Raw genomic sequence first — 25,630 nt, 5'->3', positions numbered from 1 at the left:
TGTCCACGAGCTCTAAGAATCCATCCATTTATCCCCATGCCATATAGGTTACTCTTAGTTAAGTTGCAATCACCATGTGGAACTAAAAGCTTCAGCTTCTTTCGGTGGACATAACTCAGAATTTAATTCTGCTATGTTTCTCAGCCCGCTCAAGGGACTGCATCAAAATGACAGACCCTGCGCCGTCGCAGTCCATTCAAGTCCCTTAACCCAACATCGAGGTAGACACTGGCAACAGTTGTCGACTCTTCAGGTGTTTCTCACTTGTACTAACAATGGTAAGTGGTCTGAGAGACCACTAATTTGAACGTGACAGCCGGTAATATTTAAGTTGTTTTCTCAAATTATGGAGAAACAATGCTACTCACAATTCAAATGAGTAGCACGCAACTCCCAAATTTTTCAAATCAACTACTGCTTGTTGAGGGCCAGTGATGAATGATAACGATTCTTTCGTTAGTAATGGATGGTTATTCTACTATTATATAACTGAACTGACAAAGATGTGTCATAAAGCTAGCGTACTTGTGATATGGATAAAATACACTTGCTACCAAATTAGGTAATGGGAGCCCCAACTGAAACACTCGTTTGTACTATCCCTCGAAAGAATGTTGTACAATCTTCCAAGTTTGGTGTATTGAAACGCTTAATTAATAGGAAACTAGTAGAAAATACTCGAAAGTCCAAAACCAGGCTAGCAACTTTTGGTGCTCTTGATGTGAGCAAGTTCCCGATTTCCCATCAGAAAGAGTCCGCAGATTAAGGCAAAACTGAATATGACTGGCGAACTAAACTTATCTTCAAATCACGTTGCTGGACTCAATAGGCCTCCCGCTTAGCCGCAAATCTGCAAAAGCCTAGCAAGACGCTGATTTGTTGAAGAAATCCAAACCTTGATGGGATACAAGTTTGCACTCAGTTTGTACCCAGTTTGTACTCCCTACTCTCCAGTTCGTTTCTGAATTCAGTAAGTTGAGGACATTACCAGTGCTTTACCTTGTAGAGTGGGTAGCGGTGCCGTGCGATATGATGCGTCACTCAAATACTGCCGAATATTGTATGTGCTAGCCAAACTCGATCTTCGATTTTGCTTGAGCGTTTCGATCGCCATTTCTGCTGGACTCCTCATCGGTCTGCTTTCGCCTCAATTTTTGTCAGTTTTATGTCTAACTCTAATTCTCCAACTCATAGTTGTTGGTCGGCATTCGCATGAGGTCGGAACCTGTCCTCTTCGTGTTTTAACCTGGGAATTTCATTGACGTGGCTCCCTTGGAAATCTGGTCTCCCTACGGAATGCTAACGGCATAGGATAACCTGTTTCATCTAACCGGCCTCATATAATTTATTCCTTATCTTGTTTAGTAGCACTTTTGTTTATCTCTAACCCGTTGTAAACTTGCCATAGTAATTTATCAAGCATCTATCCAATCAAAAAGTCCGGTTTCTTGACATTGCAAATGCGATTGGTGACTTATTTTTCACATGTAACCGGGGCATTTACAGTGATTTGTGAAAAATCTCGAGTAATGAATTCTCCCGTCCGCCTTTTACAAATCCGAACAACTTTCAAATTACAAATTCAATAGGACGTAGGTAGTATGTCAGAAATTCAAAAATGTACATTTCATTGTTCTCAATATAATGAAAACTGATATGCGATGGGTCGAAATCGAGCTGTTGAGAGAGGTGTTCCAAAGAGAGAGAGAGAGAGAGGGAGGGAGAAAATGATGTTGAAAATTTACCGTCGAGGGTTTGGGAGTTTTCGTTACCTGTGCTTTCTACGAAAACATACCTACAAACTGCCCTGAACTGCACAGGACCGGTAGCAAAATGCCTGATGTGATTTTATGACGGTGATCCACCTGTACCTCAGTGGGTTGCTCTAATCACACCATTCACGTTTAAAGTGTGCAGTCGCTATACCGTTAAAAAAATATAAACTAGACGTTTACTTAATTCACCAAATTAGGTTTACCTGCCATCCTAGATGGGATAAATTAGGACCAGGAAATGTGTAATTTTTCATCCCAGGGTCATGTTAGATGGTAACATGCAATTGTCAGGTACGCTTGACGCATCTGACCATCTTACGCGAACGTATCACACACCAGACTTTATTTAAACACGCTGGTGAAAAAATGCACCTAGGCAATGCGATAAATGTTCGAGATCAACCTGGGTTGAGTTGATCGATCGATACATCTGGTTATTGGATTTTGATGTGCCCGAGATACAGTAATTTAACAGTAAAAACTATCTGATTCGACAAGACTGCAGCATCCTTCCAATTTCAGTAAATTAGCTAACCAGAAACCATTTCGAATAAGAGGGCGTAAGAGCATACTACTTACCTAAATGTGAATAATGGTGTTGGGCGGCGAAAGTACATTTGTTTTGGTCAATACTGAATGGGATTTCAAAACACTGATGGTTGTTTTAGTCTGCTTGTTCTTTTCACGAAATTAACATATTTCAACAAAGCGTGTTTCATTCAAATAAACCTGTCATTTGTTGTAGAAAAATGTCCAAACCCCTGTAGGAATCTTCGATTACTAGGATAGGTAGACCAAATAGATTTGAAACTTGTCACGGTAAATTTGGTTGGTAATACTGACTGCGTTTAAGTCTTGTGAAACTGGGACCTGCTAAGACCAACCAAAGATAGTTTTTCATTCTCAGTCACATGGTCAGATGAGTGCGTATCGTCGCTTGATGTTGTCCTACTTCCTAGTTGTTATGCGCGCCTGTGGGACCTTACTTTAATCAAGGTCACTTTAGTCAAGGTCATACACGTACGATCAGAAGATGGCTCATGTGCGCGCCTCAAGCAGAAAGAGGTTGATCCACTAGATTAAGTAGCTGTGAAAGCGTCGAAGACCATGTATTTGAACAGTAGGATTGCATGGAATTCAAACACTGTGGAAACTGATAGTTAGCATCCATTCAGTCGGATTGTTGTGACTGCTTTTAGTTCTAGAGACATAAATGAATGCCGGTCTGTTCAAATTAAAGCATGAGCCATTCTGCTTCGTTGCTTTTCCAGTTACAAGAGAGTTGAGCAGTGGTGTTCTCATTCACACGTCAACACGAGGGAGAGTAAAGCATGGATGACTCTTTCATCAACTAGTAACTAAAAATCACACGTTAACGACCACACTTTGGTCTATCAGTTTATAGTCCCAGGAATTTGACCTTGCATCAGTGAAATACTGTATCGACCTAACGTGAATGGACTACGAGGCAAATCCAACCGAAGGCCACTCATTTTGAGAAATCAAGGCCGATGTATGTTTACAAGTGTTCACTTTGACTTACATTGTGAAATAGTTGGACGCCAAGTGTTGCTAGAACGAAGTGTCTAAGTGTGCTCAAATACTGCACATCTGTCTACATTCACACTTCTGCCGCGGGTTCATAGGTTTTCCACAGAAAATTCGGACAAAGCCGACATTCTTCCTATATCCATCACCTTTTCCATACTTCGGCAGATAAACTACTCACACTGAACAAGATGTGTGTGCACAAGGCTTTAGTATACAGTTCCTTTATTCAACCTTTTCAAACCCCTTTGACCTTAAACCTGACCCTATGAATCTATTGTAGCACATCTTCATTTAGCAACCCTACAGTGGTTGGAAGAGATACAATCAATAATTGGGGGTTGTGTCTACTTTTACATGACTGCTTGAAGGGTAAGTGGTTCGCTCTCCTGTTATGCGAGTTGATACTTTCGAGACGAAAACTTTTCCGGTGCATTATTCTCGGAGGAGTATTCAACAACCAATCACCTAGTGATCCAGTATTCGATTGCATAGTATACATGCTGCACGGATCATAAGGCATCTTAAAAACAACGCAGTGGATTTGTGTGCGATTGTGTCTTTCTTAGAACCTGACTAACGTAGACACTAGCGAGTGATAGGGGAGTGTTCCCGAAAATCCGAGTGTTGAAACTTGTTGAGTTGAAAACAATAAAATTAATGATGAATCTGTGCTACCCAAGAAACTGTCAAACCATGTACACATCAAGGAAAAATCAAATAATTCTTCACTACTGTGGAGTTATGCGTCTGCAAATTATTGTGGTTTCTCTGGAAGACTAATCTTATTCACGGCCCAATAAGTGATTCAGTCAAAAGCAAGTTCATAACATAAGAAATGTTTTCCTCAGTTTAGCACAATTTACAGTGTTCATTACCGTTATGATGTTACTCTAAGTTCAAGTCAAACTCTGACGGCTCACCGACGGGTTCGCTCGGATGTGGCCTGATCAGATAGCCGTGATCCTCGTGTTTTTATCAGTCTCTAGTTCTACTTGGTCACCGGCTTATTTACCAAACCTGACTGAACCCAGTTGACAGACCCCACGAAAGTTGAGACGGTTCGTGGAAGGATTTTCACCAAATTTTTTCAGTAGTCTTATATAAAAAATTCCTCTCACCACCTTCATTCACAAGCGAACCTTGAGAACATTAATTTCACTTTTTGACCATAAGATATACGGCAAGTATAAAAATCATCAATGATGTCCATTTAGCGAAAGTGATTGTCCTCACACTGGAAATGCAAAAGCATCCAAGCCTTACTTTGACGTTTTCTGTAAACAGTGGCTTTTGGCCTATGAAGGCTGTCGACCGATACGAATTAGTACAGCATTCACACTGACAAGAACAATGCATGCAAACAATGAGTAGTTTTTTGTCCTCTCAGCAAAACCAAAGACGTCACTGACAGCCACTCACAATGCTTGTATTATGCAAATAGTCAGAAAGAAATGCACCAACAGGATGGATTTTCCGTCACTTAGTTCGACTCACAAATGTGGACGATCGAATTTTATTAACAAGATTATCTAAGCTTATGCACTCATTAGTTCCAGCTTTCTGGCTTTGTGTCACGATCTAAACACAAAATAACACGTATATATGACACAGTATCCACCGATTTTGGTGGTACTCGAATAAGTTTGCTAGCCATTCTACAGCAACCGTTTAAAATGTTTTACACGGATGGTTTTGCCCTAAACTGTTTTTCCAAGGGATAACGCTGCAGTTGCGACTTAGTTATATAAAAGCCATGCAAACAAGTACGACGAATGATTAAATATACATTGGCACATCCACGAAATGCACATATTTAATTGGTCTGGACTGCATCGATTTTCCCTCCATACCATGAGGCTCACACAGCTCTCGTTACTAGTTTTCCCCTCAGTTTGAATTCGGTGTATCGATTGAAACCAGTCAGGTTTGCACAGGCATGTCAGAATGAAGCTTTCAAAAAGTGTCCATATATCTGGCTAAGCGTAGCTAATCAACAACAAACCGAATTTCAGCAACATACCATACCTGCGCTGTACGAACTTCTTTAAAGCTGTTTCTAGAAGCTGTTAAGGGGATGTTTTAAACTTTCTGCTGAGACCAAAACGGTACATGTGGGTTTGCGTCTAACCTGTGCTTTGTTACAATATCCTGGTTAGCATCTAAAAAATTGTGGCCTTTCGGATCGACCTGCACTGCAAAAACTGCGAGCTTAATTCCCTCCTGAATAACGTTTCATGTAAATTAGATGACTCAATATGTGATACTTTCGGGAAAAATCAAGCGGACCACTTAAATGGACATACCGCAAATGGATCAGTTTCAAATTGCCTGTTTAAAAACAAGACTTTGGAGTTAAGCGTAGCGTCTTTTGGTGCTGCAGAAGACAGTTTTTCTTCATTGCTCCCCACCTGATGCTAAAGCTGGGGGTGTTGTCTGGGTGAACCCCATCTCCCCATACATCCCGAGGGGGATAATGAGGGCAGTGGTGTCGACCTTGAAGATGACAAGCGTTACTGAGAGGATATACCAATTGCTCCCTACGCACACATCGTATGGACAGATGGCTTGGAGAGGTAGGGTGTGTCCTAACACAGATATTGTATATAATGAATAAGAACACTGTGTGCTGGATCAAGCTACCTCCGCGTAATATGCTTCAAATTCATTAGTTTCATAGTTCCAGAGGGGATGAGAAAACGAAATGGGAGATTTCTTGAGTGCATTTAACCACTGATACTGACCTGCGGTGTTCAGTTCTTTATTTGATTGAAAGTGTCATTAAAGCAGGTGATATTTTATGCCCATTCGTAGCGTCTTTAATGGTCACCAAGCTGAATGGAGCAAAACGGGTTCACCAACTCATTTTTCAGTTTCTGAATATATTGTAACGCAGCGCCTCAGATTGTTCAAGCTAGTATACTTCCTGTCATCGATCCTTCCAACAGGGCATCAACAGAACCTGTTGGTCCTAACCATGCATTCCCAGAATGCACTCACTTGCAACAGACAGTCAGCAAGTTCAACCGGAGTTGACAGCTCATTCAAGACGGATAAACCAAGCATTTTAAGCGCAGCTACTTGCAAAAGACTGAAACAAGCAACCGATTACAGATCAGCCGCTCAGTCGCGTGTGCGCCATCTCATTTGTGGAGACCTAAGACGCAGTTTTGTGTATAGCCTACGCCAAAGTAAGCAATGATCTGTGTGAACAAATGCATATTTGAACGAACTGTATTTCCATTGAAGCACCCTGAGCTACGCCGCAGAATCAGTCTACACGATTTTCAACTTCAGTATGTTGAATGGCAAAGGTTAACAACAAGCTGACATCAATGATTTGTGCCTTACGGGGGGCTCAACACCCAAATGGATTAGCATTTTTACCGAAAGTGTTTCTCAATCAATGAAGCTAGTATACAGGGCGGATGTTAAAACTCAAAGTGTCGCAACTATCAACAATTTAGCCTCTTCGTTTGCATGCAGGTAAACGCTGCAAATGTGATCGATAAAATAGTGCTTTTAGTTCCGTGAGTGAACGTGCTATTTATTTGTCCTTCCTGGTTTCTAAATCAGGCCAGAGGAACCTACTTTGAATAGCTGCCCTGGAAGGTATCATTTAGTCTTTTTATATTTACATCCTCAGCACTACTCTGGAGAACTCCAATTCATCAAACCCGCATGCTGGATCCAACTTTCAAAAATTTGGGGCCAAATGTGAGAGTAAAGACTCAGTATCTGTCAAAGCCAAGCCAGTCGTATCCTTAAAATTGGTAGTTCGCCGTCCGTTTTCTACGGATTTACGTCACAACACGGGGTGAGATGGCGAGAGTTTCAGGAGCCTCAAGTTGACAGGACCATAAAATGCGTGTACAACAAGCGACTTCTTGGTTTGCTAGCGATCATTGTACAAGCTTTTGTGGTGAATGATGTCTTTGTTGCTTTATTGGGCCACGATTCAGGTTTTTCATTTTTCACTGAGAGCAAACTCCCCCCAAAACGCAGGCCAGTTCGTTGATACAATTCAATAAATCTGAATTTTTCGGTGAAAATTGTTTACTAAATGTGACTAGTCTCGATTACTGAATAAAACCTGATTATCAGAGCGCACTCACCACAGAACTCTTTGGATCCGAACCCCATAGACCAAAATATAGGGTTTTCATATTTTCTTGGGCCATCGTTTTAGCGCTGTAGGGATAAAAAAGATCCCTTCCGTTCTCTAACCGTCCGTCCTCCAGCCTCACACCAACTGCGCGACCGCATAAGCCTGGATAATGAGAATAAGTGAAAGAGCGAATACATTAGATAGATCATCAACATTCCAATGATAATTCTTCCCACGGTTCTGTTTGCCCTAGCGCAATTGTGTCATTTAGAAGGAAGCAGTGGACTAAAGTTTCACTCCTCCAATGCAGATCATTAGCTCAACCCGTATCCGAATCCAGTTGTCCGAAATTTAAGGCAGGTGCTACTCTCCCAGATTAAGCTAGATTCTATAAATGCTCATCTCTGAATAGGTAAAAGTGCTCTCATTTGGGGACTTCATGATGGAAACCGTGGACAGCATCTGGAGCCCTATTGTTGATAGTTGATCAAGCTTTCAAGATCTCTGTGTTACTTATGGACGATTGTACTGTGATTTATCGAAAACTTTTGTCAAGCATATTTTAGGGTTTATTTAGACCCCACAGTCCATATCAAATGTCTGCTTAGCTGCACTGTTTCAAGGTATCGTCCGTGATATAACAAAATGGCACATGATGAAAACGGGCATAGATCTTCCAGTCTGATTGTTTTTCATGGAAATCCGAGTTATTAGTACTGAGGTAGGTGGAAGTGAGTTTGCCACAATATTGATTCCTCCCGAATATGACTGGATATCACATCGAATCATTGAGAGCTTGGCGATAACGAGGTTATTATTTTCTATTTCTGTGTCTGATTGAGGGGACCTTTAAGAGTACCACTGCCAAAACATAAAACTGTTCATGAGAAGCTAGCATGAGGCTGAGCTGTTCGCTTTTGGTGACCTACTCGAACGCCAATTCAGTGCCGTTGTAGAAAACCGGCCAACTCCACGTTCTTGACTGAACAATTCAGAGTAAGTTGTTACTACTCACGAAGGTAACTTTTGGGGGACTGATGATCAGTTCTTTCTCGAGGGATACTCTACATTAAGAGAACGCATTCTTGTGGGAAATGAACATTTACCCAAAGGCGCTCTTTCTTTTGAGATAGGACCCACAACACTCTCGTTGTGCACACACTAAGTGAGCTCGTAGTTTCAAACCAGTCTGCACTGCGAGGGAATTCACCTTCCTATGATGATCCCTTTTGTCGAAATTTATCAAGTTTATGCACATAAACATCTGTGGTTTAACGTCGCAAAAGCTACCAGATAACTTTAACTCGAAGCTCATTTGAATCACTGTGATGTCCTTCCAAACCGATCGAATGAGGACACATACGTATATGGACTTCGAAGTTGTTTTGCAACTCCAAGGCAAAATATTCAGATCAGCGCTATGCACCGTGGGTGGTCGAACACGTGATCTCAGAGGGTCTTGATGCACACAGCACGCCTTGTGTTGTGGATTTTAAGAAACCGGAGTCAGTGTATAGATTGAGTCCCATTTCATAAGCCTATACGGTCCTAAGACCTGAGCATGGTAACTCTCACTAGTAGGATTTTTTCTCAACACGAACTAAGTGGACTTATCTCACGAAGAGTTCTAGGTAGCCGTGGTCAATACACTCAGAAATTAGCAAAGCAAATTACTGCCTCAAGCCACAAGCTTGTCTCAGTGGATATGTTCCGTGGAGAGTATCTGTGGTTCTCTGGTTGTTCACCATATGATTACGGATATTCTTATTTGTAGTAAGTCGCTATTAGTTTACTCCACTTCGCCACTCGGTGATCAAGCAACACAACTTCAGAAAGCCGCAAACCCGTGTTGGTCGCGGGGGGTAAAACCTGATTACCCTATCCAACTGGCCACCGTTATGGTGGATACAGCAGCCATAAAAGCTCATTCTGTCAATCTGTCTGCTCGTCTTCTTATCTATCTGTCTAAGTTTCATATACGAAGACTGCATATTGTTTCGTAGCAATCTGAAGTTCCTTTATCTAGAGGCCAGACCGTATGGAAGTATTCAGAATTCTACGTGCTTTTATGAGTTCCTTTGATGAGCTTGTTGGTGGATCACCAAGAATAACCTATCAGCGTCATGAAGCATTCATCTGATCGATGATCCAGCAGCGAAAACCTGCAGCAAATGCGGGTAGAGCGAACGATAATCCACAACATCTGTGTTGTTTCAAAGAGTACAATTCCAGCTGGTTGTATTTACAAAGTAACCTTTTGAGGGGCTCGTGTACATTTCGCAGGGACTAAAACTGTTTTCATAAGGGAAGAACTGATGAGAGGTTGGCTCAACCTAAGTTTCTTACCCGGATAGTTCGCCATATAACAAGTTAAGCATAGCACAGCTACCGAAAGTAAGATTTTCTATCGACATTGGGGTTCTAGCGAGAAACCGAAGGAGCTAGCCTGAACTATGTCAAATTATGTTTGAACACTGCGTTTCAGTAGCTGTAAATTTTTGTCTCCACGTCTTCGCCACAAAGCACAAATCGATCTCACCACACCACACTTGAAAGTACATAATCATGGCAATGACAAGCTCAGAAAGTAGAAAGCTTTCTGCGATCAAAAAGCCAAATAACTTTGGTTCATTGTACTCACTTTGTTATTCAGGGGACTTACACATTTTAACGTCTTCCTTATCTTCGTCTGTAGTCGGACAATCTGGATGTCGATCGATAGCCCGCTCAACAATGCGCTTCAAAGCTTCACGTGTGAGAACATACCCAGATCCACCAGAAAAATATCCACCTGGACAAAGCCTCTGTTGTGTAAATGTTGAAAACAAGGTCTTGATGAAAAAACTGATTGCCTGTGGAGTGATGTCACTGCAAAGCTCAAGAAAGCACCTAGTTACGATATCTTTTTCTGAGCCGCTGGTTCTAAACTGCTAATTTGGACTGATGCAGCATGGGTTTTTCATCTAAATGACGCCTCGAGTTGGTATGGGCATGAAATCAATAACAAAACAGCGTTCACTTGCAAGATACGGTTCCAATACTCCTTGTGGACTCCATAACTAAGTTGATGGTATATACTGGATTTTATTGCTGGCGAGTCTACATTGTTATGACAATACCTGTTATACAGAAAGCGTCTGAGTATATGCGGCCCTTCCTACCTCGACGCAGTTGGTGTTAATTCGTTGGGCAAACCTGAGTATGAAGCTTGTCGTTCCAGAAAGTTCGCAACAAGATATTTAAGCCTGGAGAGTACATGATAGCCGAAAAGGTTTGTGCTGCGTGGAATGAGCGTTATCATTGAGAACAACAGTGGGATAAGAAATTTTGACTCTTGTTTAGAGTCGAAAAGCGGATGACTGTCTGAGAATGTGATGTCGCCGTTCACGAGGAGTTGGACAGCTAACATCATCAGTACAGCATGAGCCAAACGAACGATTTTATCTGTCCAAAGGCTATGACCTTGAAAACGGAAATTTCAGCGAAACACTGTGACATTTGTTGCATTTTATTCACAGCCCTTTACAATCTCCTGGGGGGAACATTCTACTAATACAGTTGTTGAAAACTCTTCGACCGCCCACCATTGATTTCTCCCTTCTTGAGGCCCATCAGGTAGGCGCAATCCCTGAGTTACAGTCAACCTTATGTTCTACTTGAACCCGAACAAACCATAAACGAGAGATTAACCTGGGTTCCAGGTGAGTCACCCACAAAACAAAATTTGTTTGGGAATGAGTGTATTTTGCTAATGTCGTGCAATTTGGGTCCAAGTAGAACATAAGGTCGACGGAAACTCAGGCGTTTCGCCTACTCGATGAGCCCCAAGAAGGGCGAAGCCATTCGTGGACTGTCGAAAAAATTTCAGCAACTTTATGAGTAGCGAATTACGTCTACACGTTCATCGCGATATTGCAACTATCGTACCAACTGAAACATCAGGCGGTGGTGCAGCACATTTAACTACTTGAAAACATCATAAACAAGAGATTTGGCTGGGTTCCAGATGAGTCCTGCAAAAAGAAATCGGTTTGCAAATGAGTAAATTTTGATTATTTTCAACTAATCAACCGACGAACGTAAAGTCATTCCGAACAAGCAACTCGAGTGTGATTTCTCCGAGCATCCTGTCTTCTACATTGCCCCCAAAATAAAGTGATATAGATGTTCATATGTGGGACACGATTTTGCTTGCAATACTGTTACCAAGTTGCTAGCTATCAGGGAACTTCTGGTTTAAGAGAATTTCATACTGGCAGCTATCAGAAGTTGGGAAAGGCGTCTCTGGAATGTCTACTAAACCCGTTAACGTGTATGAAGGAGTTTTTACCTTTGGTTACAGTCTTTATGGTAGAAACCTAGATTTCGGTAAAACCGACAGAGTTGCAGTTGACTTGAAATCACGAGAGGGTCTTGAAGAAGGGATAATATACCTATTGATACTCTACTATAAAGTATGCTTAACAGATCGACCACATGGATGTGGTTGAACTTTAGTGTGACTATCTAACAGTGTGTCAGGGGGGAACTTGGTCCCGTTGTGTTACCAGATGGCATGAATCTGTAAATTACGGTTTTCGGAGTACACCAGCCGGCTCAATGCATACCTCAGTCAACCGTCACATGGAAGGCTACTGTGCACTTCATCTGTCATGCCATCAAACAGCTCTCCCTTTTCTGAGGTCGTCATTCTCCGACAGGAAACCAGCACATTGTGAAGCCAAATGCAAACACCAGGACAGTTGAGCGCGACACCCATATCTGTGATGACCCCAAGGAATCCCTTAACGTGAGCCTGGAAGTATGGATACTCCAGCCAACTCAAGATGAGGTAGTTGGATTGCTCTTGAGTGTTCTTCCGTCTTAGGCGTAGCTTTATTACTTTTTCTTGTACCTTTTTCCGGGGTTTATATTCTTTTTCAACCTGCGCAACGGCTACATTCGCACAGCATTTTGCATGCTTGTCTGCCACATTAGTATCACTGTATCGTCTATGGCTGGGGAATCGAACATAACATTAATCTGAGTCACAAGAATTCAGAGACCTCATAGGTGTATCTGGTTCAAGAATACTGTCGAAAGTGTAGGATTCAGTTCGGTAGCGGGGCTAGTCAGGGTCTCCCCATCTCAGGGTTTACTTCGTATGGTTACGTTGAATGTTGCAGAAAACAAGTGTCATCCTCAATAATGCTGTCAGCCGCATTTGGCTTTGTACTTTTTCCTGCTGCCTTGCGGCGAAATGACACTCAACAGAGTAGCGCGGTTAGGTGGAGCGGCAGTAACCTGGAATGGAGAGTTTTGCTGGATCAGCTGTTTAACCCTCCGTACAGCAAGGGCTGATCTATGCAAGCTGTATTACATGACGAGGTAGCAAGAGACCTTCCGTGAAACAGTTACGCAGACATAGGGCACTTCAACTCTCCACATCAACATGCAAATCCTGTTCACGAGTTTTCAGCTCTCCACCTACGCTTCTGGTGGGTGGCATTTGCGATGGATTCTTAACCTACTATTTACTTAGCATCACTTCTACCCAGCTTAGCTATATGTCTTCGACTGGCTCACAACCACTGTTATCATACTGAACGACAAAGTAGAGCTTCTACCTCTTACACATGATAAATTGATCTCTTCCCTTCGCAATTTTTTCTAGCGCTAACCGATTAAATGGGAATTTGTCCAGCGAACATTCATACACAGTCTCCTTACCCGTGTTTAATCTCTACACGCATACACCCCTAGCTGTCCCCTCATGACTGTGCTAATCCGCAGTGATCAACTACCAGTGAGCGTCAAGAAATCAGCTGGCAAAATTGATGAAGTGGAAAAAATGCAGCCGGGTCCATGTGGCCGTTGCAACAAGCTGGTCACTGTTGGGATTTCTGCAAAACTTCACACAACCAAACAAACGATCACTACGGGGAATTACCCAACGAGTGAGCCACACACTGACCGCACCACAAAGGGCATGTAATTTCCGCCTCCCATAATGCGCAGTTCGTATCATGCGAAAAAGGGGTTCCGATACTTTCTTTAGGGCCTTCTTAGAGAAAAATTGCACTTGTGCACTGTGATGAGAAACTGCTTTGGGAAGCTGATGATTCGGGTGATCCTAGCAGGAACCGCCTTAAGGTCACGTGTACAATTCGGCCATGCATGGCAATAGGCACAGTCATTCTACTTTAATTTATACTATACAGCACGTGAACCGCTTAGCAGTTATCAAAAGCATCTCACTCACTGTGATTCTAGTACATCAGAAGTTGGTTATCAAATCAGATACGTACCATCCAGCGATAGCCCCACATTACGGGCTCCGAAGGTTCATCTTCAGCGGCAAGAAACTGGCGTAGATTTGACACGAAAGCATAAGTGTCGTCATCGGCCTTGTAGAAGTAGTCATAATCATCGGCAACGTGATAGAGTTCTCGTAGAATTTTCCTCATCTTCACCCATAGATGTGATCGAACTTCCGGCTCTGTCATGTTGAGAACTGGCAATGGGAAGTAGACAAAGGTCTGGTAGAAAACAGTTGGAAACGACTAGAAGCGCGTGAAACAGCGAGCCGCAGAAAAACCTGGTGCAAACTTGTGGCATCTTGTTTCGAAAATCCAAGGAATGAATATGTGGCATCAAGTGGACGCCTGCGGGGGCGCAGGTTGTTTAGTCGAGGCAAAACTTCCGAGAAACTTTGGAGCTATAAAGTAGATCGTAGATCGTGTAAATGGTAAAGGCCTTCTTTTATAGATGCATCACATCGAACACAGGGTAACATGCAACAGAACTTCTGCAGACTTCCGATGCCAGAGAGACACTGGCCACTTCGTTTGTTTAGTCACATTGCACTTTCATTATGGAATCTACCCTACAACTTTCTGTTGGCAGCGGCCAAGGCAATCTGTCTCCACTTTGCAAACTAAAAAATTTAAAAATTTGGGGGGGGGGCATGTAAACGCTTCATTTGGGTACATTTTATTCACAAACAACAGCAGAATTCTCAAAAGTGCCATCCCTCTGGAGAGACTGTCTGCAATTTCTCACTGTCCTAATATCCTAATTGATTCTGTGATGACGATTTTTTTATAAAACTTAACAGTTTGTATTCAGTGAGGTTTGGACCTTCACTGGGAGGAAACAGGTCCATAAGTTCGGTTAAGACAACAGGAGCCTGTGGTTAAGGGCTGGCAACCGGAAGCAATCGTGCTGACGGCACTGGTGCTATTTCTAACAACATCGCATCCACATCTGGGTTCCTTAACCCAGGTTTCCATAGGCTTCCATTCATTTCAGATAGGGCTTCTTAATATGACACAACCCATTTGGTCGAAAGAAACACTGAATGGCCCACTATCATCTTCGTCCCTCTAGACGCATTTCAAACAGACTTGTTCCTCAGAATTTTATCAATCTTTACTCGTAGTTGGACACCAAGTTAAAAACCTGTATCGATGAACACTAATTTGCAAGTTGGTGGTAACGTGTGACCCAACTAAAGTCTAAATGAATCACTCATTTATAACACCAAATCAATTTGCGGTAAGTGTCTATTGCAATGCACGTTCAATTTTTGTGCTCAAGTATGTGGTGAGATTGATGAAAAGATCCACTAGGCGCAAAACCGTTAGTGAGCTTTCCAGGAGTTTTCTACAACCAAATACCGGTCACCAACAAAGACCTAATGACTTTGGGACCAAAGTCTCAAAATCAATCCCTCCTCAAGTTTTTTCTTTCTCTACCAGGGGAACTGAGTTTAGTTAACGGCGTTCTTGTGGTCTTTCTACCCATGTTACGAAAGTCCGGATTAACTCGGAGGATTCTGTCCAATTTAACCAATTGATTCGCAGGAAACTAGGGTTTGACGATAGAATATTTTTTCATTTATTCAGGCAGGACAAATTTACCAAAGTAAAAAAGGTAAGCGTGCAAACGCCCTCAAGCGATAGTGTATTAGTCAGCTGTTCCCAAGTTTAGGTTAGTGCATCCCCAAACTGTGTGTGAGGTAAGTCAGGTGTAGGTGCTAGTATGCTCTTAAGCTACCTATGATAGGGTCTCCAAATTCAAATTATCGATCCTTGCAGTCAACAATTTCGGACTGTCAGAACTTCAAGTGTAATCTGCTTACGGTTTAACCATGTAGTTAATTTGAAACGGATGGTCGAACTGTTCGGTGAGCTGCAAATGTTTCGTCAGCAAACAAGCTGATATCATCGATGTAGCGGTGCGTTGTGCTCTACCAGTGAGTCGATTTACAGGCCTACAACGTTGTCCAGCTAGGCACACTTCAGCCATCAGCTTCACAGCCTGAGCTACCGACGTTCCGTCCAATTTATTGAATCGTCCGTTTTGTGGAGCTGATCCACACGAGCCCAGTTTTTTGCGCATTCCCATGGAATGCAACAACACGGTGCAATAATGTTGGCTCTCGTAGACCTCAGTCACCAGATAATTGATGATATTCGAATAAATGGTGGACATAAAAATCTAAAATAGGGATGGTATCCAGCTTTTCAATCCTCGGTTTCAGAGATTAAAGAGAGTGTATTTTCGAAGTTAGAATTCATAATTCGTACTAAGTTTGACTCAGAAATTCTCTCTATGTTAATATGTAGATGAAGGAGAATTTTTTCAGTTATGCATTCAACCAAAATAAAAAGTCAAAGTAGATGGCAAGGCAGTAAAACGCACGGTAATTTGGTTTAGAGCTATCGATTGAAGCATGTGGTTAACGCGCGCAAATTTCGTACAGTTTGGGTTCAAACAGAATATGGTTGACAGGAGGCGAGGATTGCACCTATCTGACAAGCCCTAAAGAAGGGCGAAACCAGTCACGTACAGTTGAGATGTTGTCAGCTGCCTTGTGAGTAGCGTACTTTCAGGAAAGCGCGACGAACATGTTTTTGTATGACAGGAGGCCTGCCATTTGACGGTACAAGTTATTTAGCGGTGTAATGACACTGATGACATTCCTTGGTTGAACTTGTGATTCTCCACTTCTCAATTGCTTCAACGACGAACTGATTCCGCTTTAAAATCACACTTTTTATCAAGACATCGAATTCGATATCCTCGATAAACATCTCCCGTATCACTAAACTGAATAGCATACGTCATCAGTTTTTTTTCATACACTGTTGGCTGGCATACTCAAGATTATTTGAATATCTGAGGAAAACACCCATTCCGTGCAGGAAATGTCAGATTCCAAACTATTGTTCTCATCATACAAACGAAACATATACAGCCTTCACATAATGTGTCCCTTCATAACTTTATAAGCTGGATTGGATGTTTCCGAGTTCTAACAAACCGAACACACTGGTTGGTCGACCGTGACCCGAGTTCACCTTCAGCCGTGAAATAGCTTAAGGAAATGTTTGTGAACTAGTAACGAAATTGCTATGGTTATGGGTTCACCCCGGTGTCCCTTCGTAGTGAGCTGTCGTTCTCCCAGGCTTTGCATTTACGCATTCCCTTACCAGGTTCGTTAATTCTAAATGCAATGTGGTGCAGAATTTGCAGACCCATTGCGGAGATTTCCAAATTCTTACATGTTGATTTGTCGTAGTGTTCAGGTGGGCCCATTCTATTAAGGCGCTGGACATAACACATGCTCACCCGTATGCACAAACAAACGCATGCACCCATTACCTATCATGAAAGTTTGACTCGTATCCAATTCACGATACAGACTGACCTGACGAGCCGACGATAATTTCGTATTCATCATTTGCTCATGCACCTTCGTAAATCATACTTCCGTATGTGGCATCTGGGACAGCGGCCTGCTTTCTGCATCAGTTTGCCCAACCTTGGCGTGATGATTGTAACTGACAGAAATTATGTTCCATCAGCGAAATGTCACTGTCAAAGGATACAACATGACAGAATGATGAGAACCAGAGCTGTCTGGTGTCCTCAAGCTTGAAAAAACAGTTCAGTGACAAGTATAACGACGGGTCCCAACAAAACAATCTTCAGCCTCCTTAAAAAATGTCCCACTTTGTGTTTACACCCTGAGAACGCCTTCATTTTTCAGTAGCAGTTTCGATTCAAAAGCATACATGTCAAAAATTTGCGGAGGCAACTACCGTTGTGCATCACTGAAACCTACCGGATCAAGGAAAATAGCTTCTAACAATGTTGTTTCTCAACTACTTATACACTACTCATGAGGTTGCTGAAATTTCTCCTACAGCCTACGAATGGCTCCACCCTTCTTGAGGCTCATTGGGTAGACGCAATGCTTGAGTTTCCGTCAACCTTATGTTCTACTTGAACCCGAATTGCACGAAATTAGCGAAATACACCAATTTCAACCAAATTTTGCTTTGCGTGAGACACACCTGGAACCCAGATCAATCTCTCGTTTATGGTGTGTCTGGTTTCAAGTAGGACATGACGTTGACAGAAATTTGGAGACTGCACCTACCTGATGAGAATCAAGAAGGGAGAAATCATTGGTGGGCTGTCGAAGAGTTTCAACGACCTTATGAGTAGTGTATTACGTCTATAAGTGCAACGCGATATTTCGAATAGCATACCAACCGAAACACGAGGCGGCCTGGTGCAGAAAATTCAGTTGCTTGGAAACATCATTAACGAGAGATTCGGCTGGGTTCCAAGTGCGTACCTCGCAAAACGAAATCGGCTTGCAAATGGGTGGATATCGTTGTTTTTGAAAGTTGTCGGGAACTAGTTTGTGGCTCACCATGAAAGGTTGAAATACTTGTTCTCCTTATGTCCAGCTGGTAGGACTTCCGTTAACACCATCTAAAGTTTAAACTAATCTATTTCGTCACCTGACTGGAATTTGGCGTTCACGTACAACATGGGATTAACGGAGACTCCTCAGAGCTTGTACACACATGACGGGCCTAATTAGAAGAGAAACCATTGTGCTGTCAAGGCGCTTTCGATGACCATGTAAGTAGTGTATTCTGTAGGGCACAAGAAATATATAAATCAGTTAGCATGGAGAAAAGATCTTCCCTTTTTGGAATGTTCTTGGTGGGTTTGCTTGTGTGTATTGGTGTTGTCAACACCAATGAACCATGAACTGTTACGCATTCGAGGAGGCCTAATATAACAAATGACTTGGTTTTGATGGCGACTTTAACTAGTCACCTGTTATTCGCTCCTCTCCCGCCGCATAATATACTGGTCCCACAGTTTCTGCAGCTAGTCCCGGCCCGAGGTGCCTTTCCCTTTCAGTTCACGGAGAATCCAAGAGCGTACCAGGATATCCGATGTATATGTTTGAATCGAACATCTGTATCTGGCCTGGTGTAACGGTGATACTACTGATAATGGAGGCATGCGAGTAGTACGTTTTCTTCTAAATTCGCTTTGCGTCTCTTGAAAAAGGAGACCTGTTGCGAATTTGTGGAGTCGCTTTGTAACATTTGCTTGGATTCGAGCAACAGTCAGTGAACAACCAGGAAAGTTCAGGACGACGCGTTCAAGAGAAGTTGCATGTTCAGTTTTTGTAAACAAGATGCATATGAGCGTTTTGCTTCCCTGTCCAATAGTCTGTAGTTGGTCAGTTGGCATTTACTAATAAATAACTCCGCAGCGAAGGCCTTCTTCCTATCACTGGTATGGTTGCATCCGTTTATATTCTTCAGGATTGGCGCTTTCTTTGGGTACAAAGGTGCGAAAAAGTCACGTTTCGACTCTGCCTTCAAGCGCTTTGGTCATTGCACTTTGTGTTACAAGATGGTAGCTTTCCAAGGCTGTGATAAACGACTTCCTGTTTAATTCATCAACTTCTTTATTCTTTCAGCCACACCGTTGGCAGCCGAGTTGTACGGCACTGTGTTAGAAGGTCTGATATAGTTGCTTTCCAAGGAATAAGCATGTATTCTTTAAAACTAAGTGCCATAATCATCGACGTCCTCCTCTGGCAAGCTGCTGGTTGTGCCACCATCAACCGACCCATCGCTACACTCCACGACTCTCCTTAGCAACGTACCGATGACGTCGACCCTAATCAAACTGTTCAACTCAGTGAATAAATCAACGACTATCGAGGCAACTAGGTTAGTTATGGAGAAAACGAGAGTGTAAAGAGCAGCTTCATTAGTGAGAAGATAGACTTTACGACCCGTATGGTGAGATTTACTCGCGGTACAAGAGTGAATAACAACAACCGCTACTGATTTACAACCACAGCTTTAAAATCAAAATTAAGTCTGGATGAGTGACCGACCGTAATTTATCAGTAAAAACAACCAGCGTTAGAATGGAGTGAATCGGCTTTCTTGATACTAAGCGAATTCGCTCAAAACATCAACACGTGGCTAACTGATCCGTTCAGTTGAACTAAACTACTGACTCCTAGGTGTGAAAGTGAGTGGATTTTGGTCGAATTCACGAGCTTCAGAGCCAACGATATCATGGTCATTAGCATATGCCTAATGTTCTCCAAAAAATTCGATGCCGATGAGAACTAAATCAGTCAATTTTGTGAGCCAACCCACTAGTCTGAAAAAGTTAACATGCACTTCTCACTTCCAAGCCGATTTATTTGTTCCAGTTTCTGTTGTTATCTTCTCTGCCTACTACCTCACATGTTCTACGTACAAGTTTCGGTTTTCACTGAATGTTGCTCACTTATGTGGGGTAGTTTTTGACTACCTTTCGTGCTGTATCATGTTGAGGAGGAGAGAGTGCATGCCTAATCTTAATTGGGACATTTCTTACGAATCGGTACCTCGGTCATCCATTTCTATGGCACACAGAGATATGTATGTATGTTTAAAAAGCTTCTCTGATTATGCCATTCCGTTCTTGCTACCGTTGATAGAAGGGATGTTCATATCTCCATCAGGAGGGGTGTTTACTACAGGCTGCCGAACTACGAACTACATACAAGGTGGGCGATAACCACCCCCACTATTGTTGTAAATTGCTTTAAATATTGAGTTCGTTAGTATCAAATTAGGTACCGATGACATCGAAAGATTCGAGTGTTTTGTGAGACACGTAAATTAATAAATCGTCAAGAGAAAAAGTGAGGTTACGAACAGGTTGTCTATCCCCCATAATTCCTATCACCGTGTGTGCTCATCCTCAGGAAGAAATAATCAACTAACCCCTTGTTAGTTGGCTGGTTCGTTTGTTAGAATGAGCTTGACTGGGGCATTGGGTGCTATCCGACGGTGTGAGTAATCCCCCAACCAAACAGTGGGTCTTCATGCCGACCGCTTTTGTATAAACTGAGGACATTATTCAGCGTTTTTGGGCATCTTTCTCGGACCTATTATGAACTGTTTGAACAATTTTTTGGCCACGAGCTGCCTCGTCATCGTCCTGATATTTGGTGGGACACTGCAGCGCCGTGACGGCGACCTCAACCAAACCTACCTAGCCCAACGTAGCCAATTAGTCTAATAGTCAGAAATCTGTATTTGCCGTAGTCAGGTCCGACTGATTCATGCAGATTTGTGATTCCGATTTGGATAAATTCTTCCTGAAGTAATTTCTAGTGGCAGATAACCTACTTTTAACGCTAAATTCTATCCTATTCACGCACTTACCATTCTTTGAGATTTATTCGGCTCAACTTCCATGCCTCAACTACTGTACAGCATAAAGTCATCCCATTGTCCGTCCTCATTCATGAAGCCGTTTGTCTGTAAGGTTACTGCCTAATTCTCTTTTGATTCTGGCTATCATTTCAACGGTTGTTTCAACAAACCACTTATAATCGCAATCCGTAAACTGCTCTTCGGAACACGATTCTCTGGTTGAACACTTGAAAGTTTTCTTCCATGCGCAAGGGCACGTACTACATACCTCATCTTGTCTTGAATAGTTGACCAAGTCCAATGACAGAATTAACCAACCGAATATCATCGCAGTCACTCTATCTCTATTGGCGATGTGGCTTGGATGGTCATATGCATCTTCTTGATGAACGCAACCAGGCCAGTTTTGGAGGACTTGGAGCTAGGACCTTTTGGATCATCAGTACGAAAATCATGCTGCATATCATCTGCTGCGGACTTGTCAATGAAGGCGGATCATCTTGCACGGAACAGTCACTACCCGGTTAGATAAAGGTAACTAGGTTTGCCTCTATTTAAAGCGTGGTAGACGTTGCACGATAAACTTAATGAGAACTGGCAGGGCCGAATTGGAGTTGTGTTTTCTAATCTTATCTCGTAACTTGTGGGAATTCATGGCGCAGCAGGCACCTAAACGTCTGTCAGATGCTTGAGACAGCGTGTACTGGAACGTGCCTCTTTGGTGGTTGATGGAGAGCAATAAAAAAGCAGGGTGTGCACCGATAACACCTCACAAATCCACGCATCTACATCCTTGTCTGCTCTCTGTAGTACTAACGGTAAATCTTCACCAGGTATTGTTAGGTCATCTATGACACCGTCCCGTGAAGTTTGCATTCGGTTGAAACGGATTTTAACCATGTAGTTGTCGCTGGTGTGTCAGTGCAGTGCAGATAGGAATGAGCATTGCTCATGGGCTACTCATTACGATTACAGAGAGATAGATGTCTGCACATACGTTGGGTAGGCTTCTCCAAGTGTTCAAGTTGCATTCATTGTCAGTCTTTGGCTTACAGTCGGACCGTCAGTAACTTTCGAGCTTTACGTTTCAAATTGGTTTCGCAACTCGGAGAGAAAATTGATTCAAACAGGCTGTTTATGGGTTGGAAACAGGGACGAGGCTTTTGTTAAAACTTTATTCTAAAAAACTAGTGCTGTACGGTTTGGTAACTTAGTTTTTTTATTTCACTCAACCCAAATTGAAAATTTTGTTGACACTTGGGTTAGTGAGCATGTATTGCCGTTCAGCGTGGCAAGTAACATGTAGTTAGGAATTAGTTTCATACTACTTTGGTAGTTTCAACTCTACGTGATCATCAGATTTCAGCCCATCCTGATTCTTTAAAGTCATCTTATTAGGAAAATACACTCATTACCTTGCCAATCTGGTTTTTGACGAGAGACTCACCTAGAATCCAGTTGAATTTCTCCTTCATGATGTTTTAAAACAGCTGAATTTAATTGAAGACATCATAAACGAGAGATTTACCTGGGTTCAATGCAAGTCTCCCGTCAAAAACTAAACCGGTATGCAACTGGGTGTATTTCGCTAAGTTCGAGCAATTTGGCTTTACGTAGAACATTAAGTTGACAAAAAATCCTGGACTGTGTCTACTTGATTGGCCCCAAGAAGGTCGCAACGGGGTGTGGGCTGTCGAAGAATTTTCAGCAACCGCATGAGTAGTGTGTCACGTCATATTATTGAACTTAATGGTATCAATGGGTAGTGTTGGCTCTAAATATCAAGTCGCAAAATGCGTTAACTAGAATGGTAAATGTGTCGATTATTGATTGTTCAGGTAAAGATGGAAACGGTTAGGACCAACTGTACACTGACAATACCGTGGACCATAGGTAGCGCGGGTACACTGCATGGTTGTTGGTCCGGTCCTTGAGCTTAGAGGTTTGCAATCCAACTGTCAAGCTCGGCGAACAGATCAACATCAGACCACCTGTGTTCTTACTGTATTCCGTCCTAGACAACTAAACATGCAATCTGGTAAGTTACAAAATCCTGTACTAGGGAGGTCCTTATTCTTAAGAAAATACAGCTTACTCTGATGGGTTGAAACTATCCCAAAGCACCATGAAGGCTATTGCGCCCTACAGAAACACTGCCACTTTGCTCCCGACGTGTTCACTTCGATTTTGAAGTCTCAACAAACTAATTTCGGTCGTGTGGCAGATTTTTTTCTGTCAGCTAAAGACCGTCAATCCCACATCACCCAAGCCAAACCCTTAAAGAGACATTGAGCTTTAGAGCTTTAGAGTCAGTACGAATTTATTCGATGTGTAGGCGCGAAAATCTGTCTTCCACGGTTACTACGTTTGTTGATCCACTGATAAAGGTAAGCAACAACCCAATGAACCTTGCCCTTGGGATTTTGGTGCTCTAATTACTTATCTGTGAATTCAAACAGCTTTATGTAGGCCCTTACTCCCTCTCCTTTACTAACACTTCCATGTCCAACAACTTATCGCCCGTACTGACAGTTTCAAACAAAACAACCTTCTCTTATTGATCTCTCTACTACCCGCATGCCGTCAGCCCGATTTTTTGCACAGCAAATGCGCTATGCTTTGATATCACAAACTACCGCCTGCACTACGGATCAGTTAATACGATAAGGTGAAACGGCCAGCGGTGCAGTCAGTTAGGAAAAACACTCCTGACAGAAGCCTGTGTCCAACTCTTATTGCCATTTAGGCGAGCTGGATGAAAGTTCTTTCGTATAAGGTGAAAAAGTTTGGCAAGTGAAAGATTTATGTAAAGAAACACACTGTTAAGTGTATGGGGTCAAAGTACTAGGGTTAAAGTTACAATGCGCAGCACTTGTCAAGTAGTATGCAACCAGCTAAATACACGCGAATAAAACAGTGACACGGGTGGGTCGTCCTGGAACTTGACGGGTTTAGCCGTGGGTCATGTGTAAGGCGAAAGGTTGCGTAAGTGCGTCTACCTGTGTGCTCTGGTTTTTCTGGCTAGCAAAGTGTAAACATTTCAACGCACCCACGTGTGGGTGTATATTCAGGTCCCTGTATTTCATCCGTCCACCCTGGTGTTCCCCATGACCTTTCCATGGGATGGTGAGCTAAAGCAACTAAGCAGAAGACGAATTCATTTAAATACCCGACTCAGGTTCTTGAGGTAGCGGCACCGGTGAAAATGATAGGCAGATGTTGGCAAACCGTGTAGATCAGCTATTCTCAGGGAAGCGGGAAATGCAGCACAGTTTGACGTGAAAATTCAATGAGGAACGATAGATATTTGTTCACTTTCTTTGAATATTTAGGATCGCTTTGCATGATTCTTTCTTTCTGTATGTCACGAGCACATCATCAAATTGGCAGCCATTAGTTTTCCACGTGAAACTTCACCCACTGCACAGATTTGTGGTTTAAGCCCAACTAGTGGGCATTAAATAACGTGGTGGTATGAGCGTCCCAACTGCCACTGTCGTTATCAAACTACACCCCTTTGACAGTAACCGCATTCCCGTTTACAGTCTACCCTAGCTGGCAAGCTGGCAGTGTTAGTTGAATTGCGGGAATCGTTTGCGGAAAACAGGCCAAAATGATTTCTACGTGGCTGGCCTCAAAGTGTCTCGCTCAACAGAACCTTTTCAGAAGCTGACCGAGATTGTAGTTTACTGACGATACCTACTTTTAAGAATGCCGAGATAAGACATGTATTCCAAAAGCCAGGCAGGAAATTTTGCTTGCAAAAGAACTATGTGAGATTTATAGAATGAGTCAAACTTTTGCTCAGAGTTGTTCCAGCACGGCATTTTCGTTGCAGTCGCCAAAAATCTCGCCAATGTTTTGCTTGCGGCTCTCCTTCAAGGCAAAACAAAACCTCAAATGCATACTTGTGATGGGGTCCCCTGTTGCTGGATCCCAGGTGTCTTTCTTCTGAGCTATTACCGTTGTAGTGTTCGTGTAATATGTCTGAGACGAGGGAGCTAGGAACGTAATCAGATTAAACGTATGAGATCAACTGATCCACTGTTTCGATGTGACCGGTAAATCCGAAAAAAAATGTCAGCCACTCAACTTGGACATAAGAAATTACAAATCAGAGGTAGGCCCATGTGAATACACAGATGTATGCGCATATATAACCCATTCCTCTGCTTGCCAGAACTTACCGCTATTCAGTAACTACTTTTCCGGAGCCATAATTGATTTATGTCACTGTATGTTGGCCTTGAACCTGACGATGAGGCACGTGGCACGGATAGATCACCATCCAACCGTACAGTTTTACATGAAACATAGATGGCAAATATTTGGCCTGGTAATCATACGGTGACCTTCGGAATAACGACGTAAGTCGATCTGATCACACATTTCACCACTCACACAAGTCATCTAAGTTGGGACTCATTTTTCTGGTTTTATCAAAGAAAATATTTTTGATGTGAAGGTCACCCGTCTGAAGGATTCCATAATCTTCTTCAGGAATCTCGCCTAGTATACATAGGTAAAACTAAACTTACGAATATAGTACAGTTTCACTAATTGGCCTACACAGCAACTCACCAAGGGGAATGGAATATCGTTCTGACGGACCAATCTCCTCTTTCAATACGTTTATTACAAGCAAGCCATTTTCAGTTTTCGTAAAAAAA

The 25,630-nt window shown here is 42.5% G+C and overlaps 1 protein-coding gene across 1 annotated transcript; it reads right to left on the bottom strand.

Annotated features, from left to right (window-relative positions):
• Nucleotides 1-1,569: 1,569 nt before the first annotated feature.
• Nucleotides 1,570-13,949, bottom strand: T265_08847 (hypothetical protein; the record flags this gene model as incomplete). The annotated part of the gene is made up of 5 exons (XM_009174759.1): nucleotides 1,570-1,677; nucleotides 7,439-7,593; nucleotides 10,094-10,358; nucleotides 11,104-11,241; nucleotides 13,719-13,949. 5 exons carry the CDS (start codon nucleotides 13,914-13,916, stop codon nucleotides 1,570-1,572), a joined length of 864 nt encoding a protein of 287 aa, XP_009173023.1.
• Nucleotides 13,950-25,630: the final 11,681 nt, after the last annotated feature.

The sequence above is a fragment of the Opisthorchis viverrini genome, assembly GCF_000715545.1.
Source record: "Opisthorchis viverrini unplaced genomic scaffold opera_v5_239, whole genome shotgun sequence".
Classification (NCBI taxonomy): Eukaryota; Metazoa; Platyhelminthes; class Trematoda; order Opisthorchiida; family Opisthorchiidae; genus Opisthorchis; species Opisthorchis viverrini.
The sequence above is the reverse complement of the archived record's forward strand: the minus strand, read 5'-3'. Positions and strand labels throughout refer to the sequence as shown.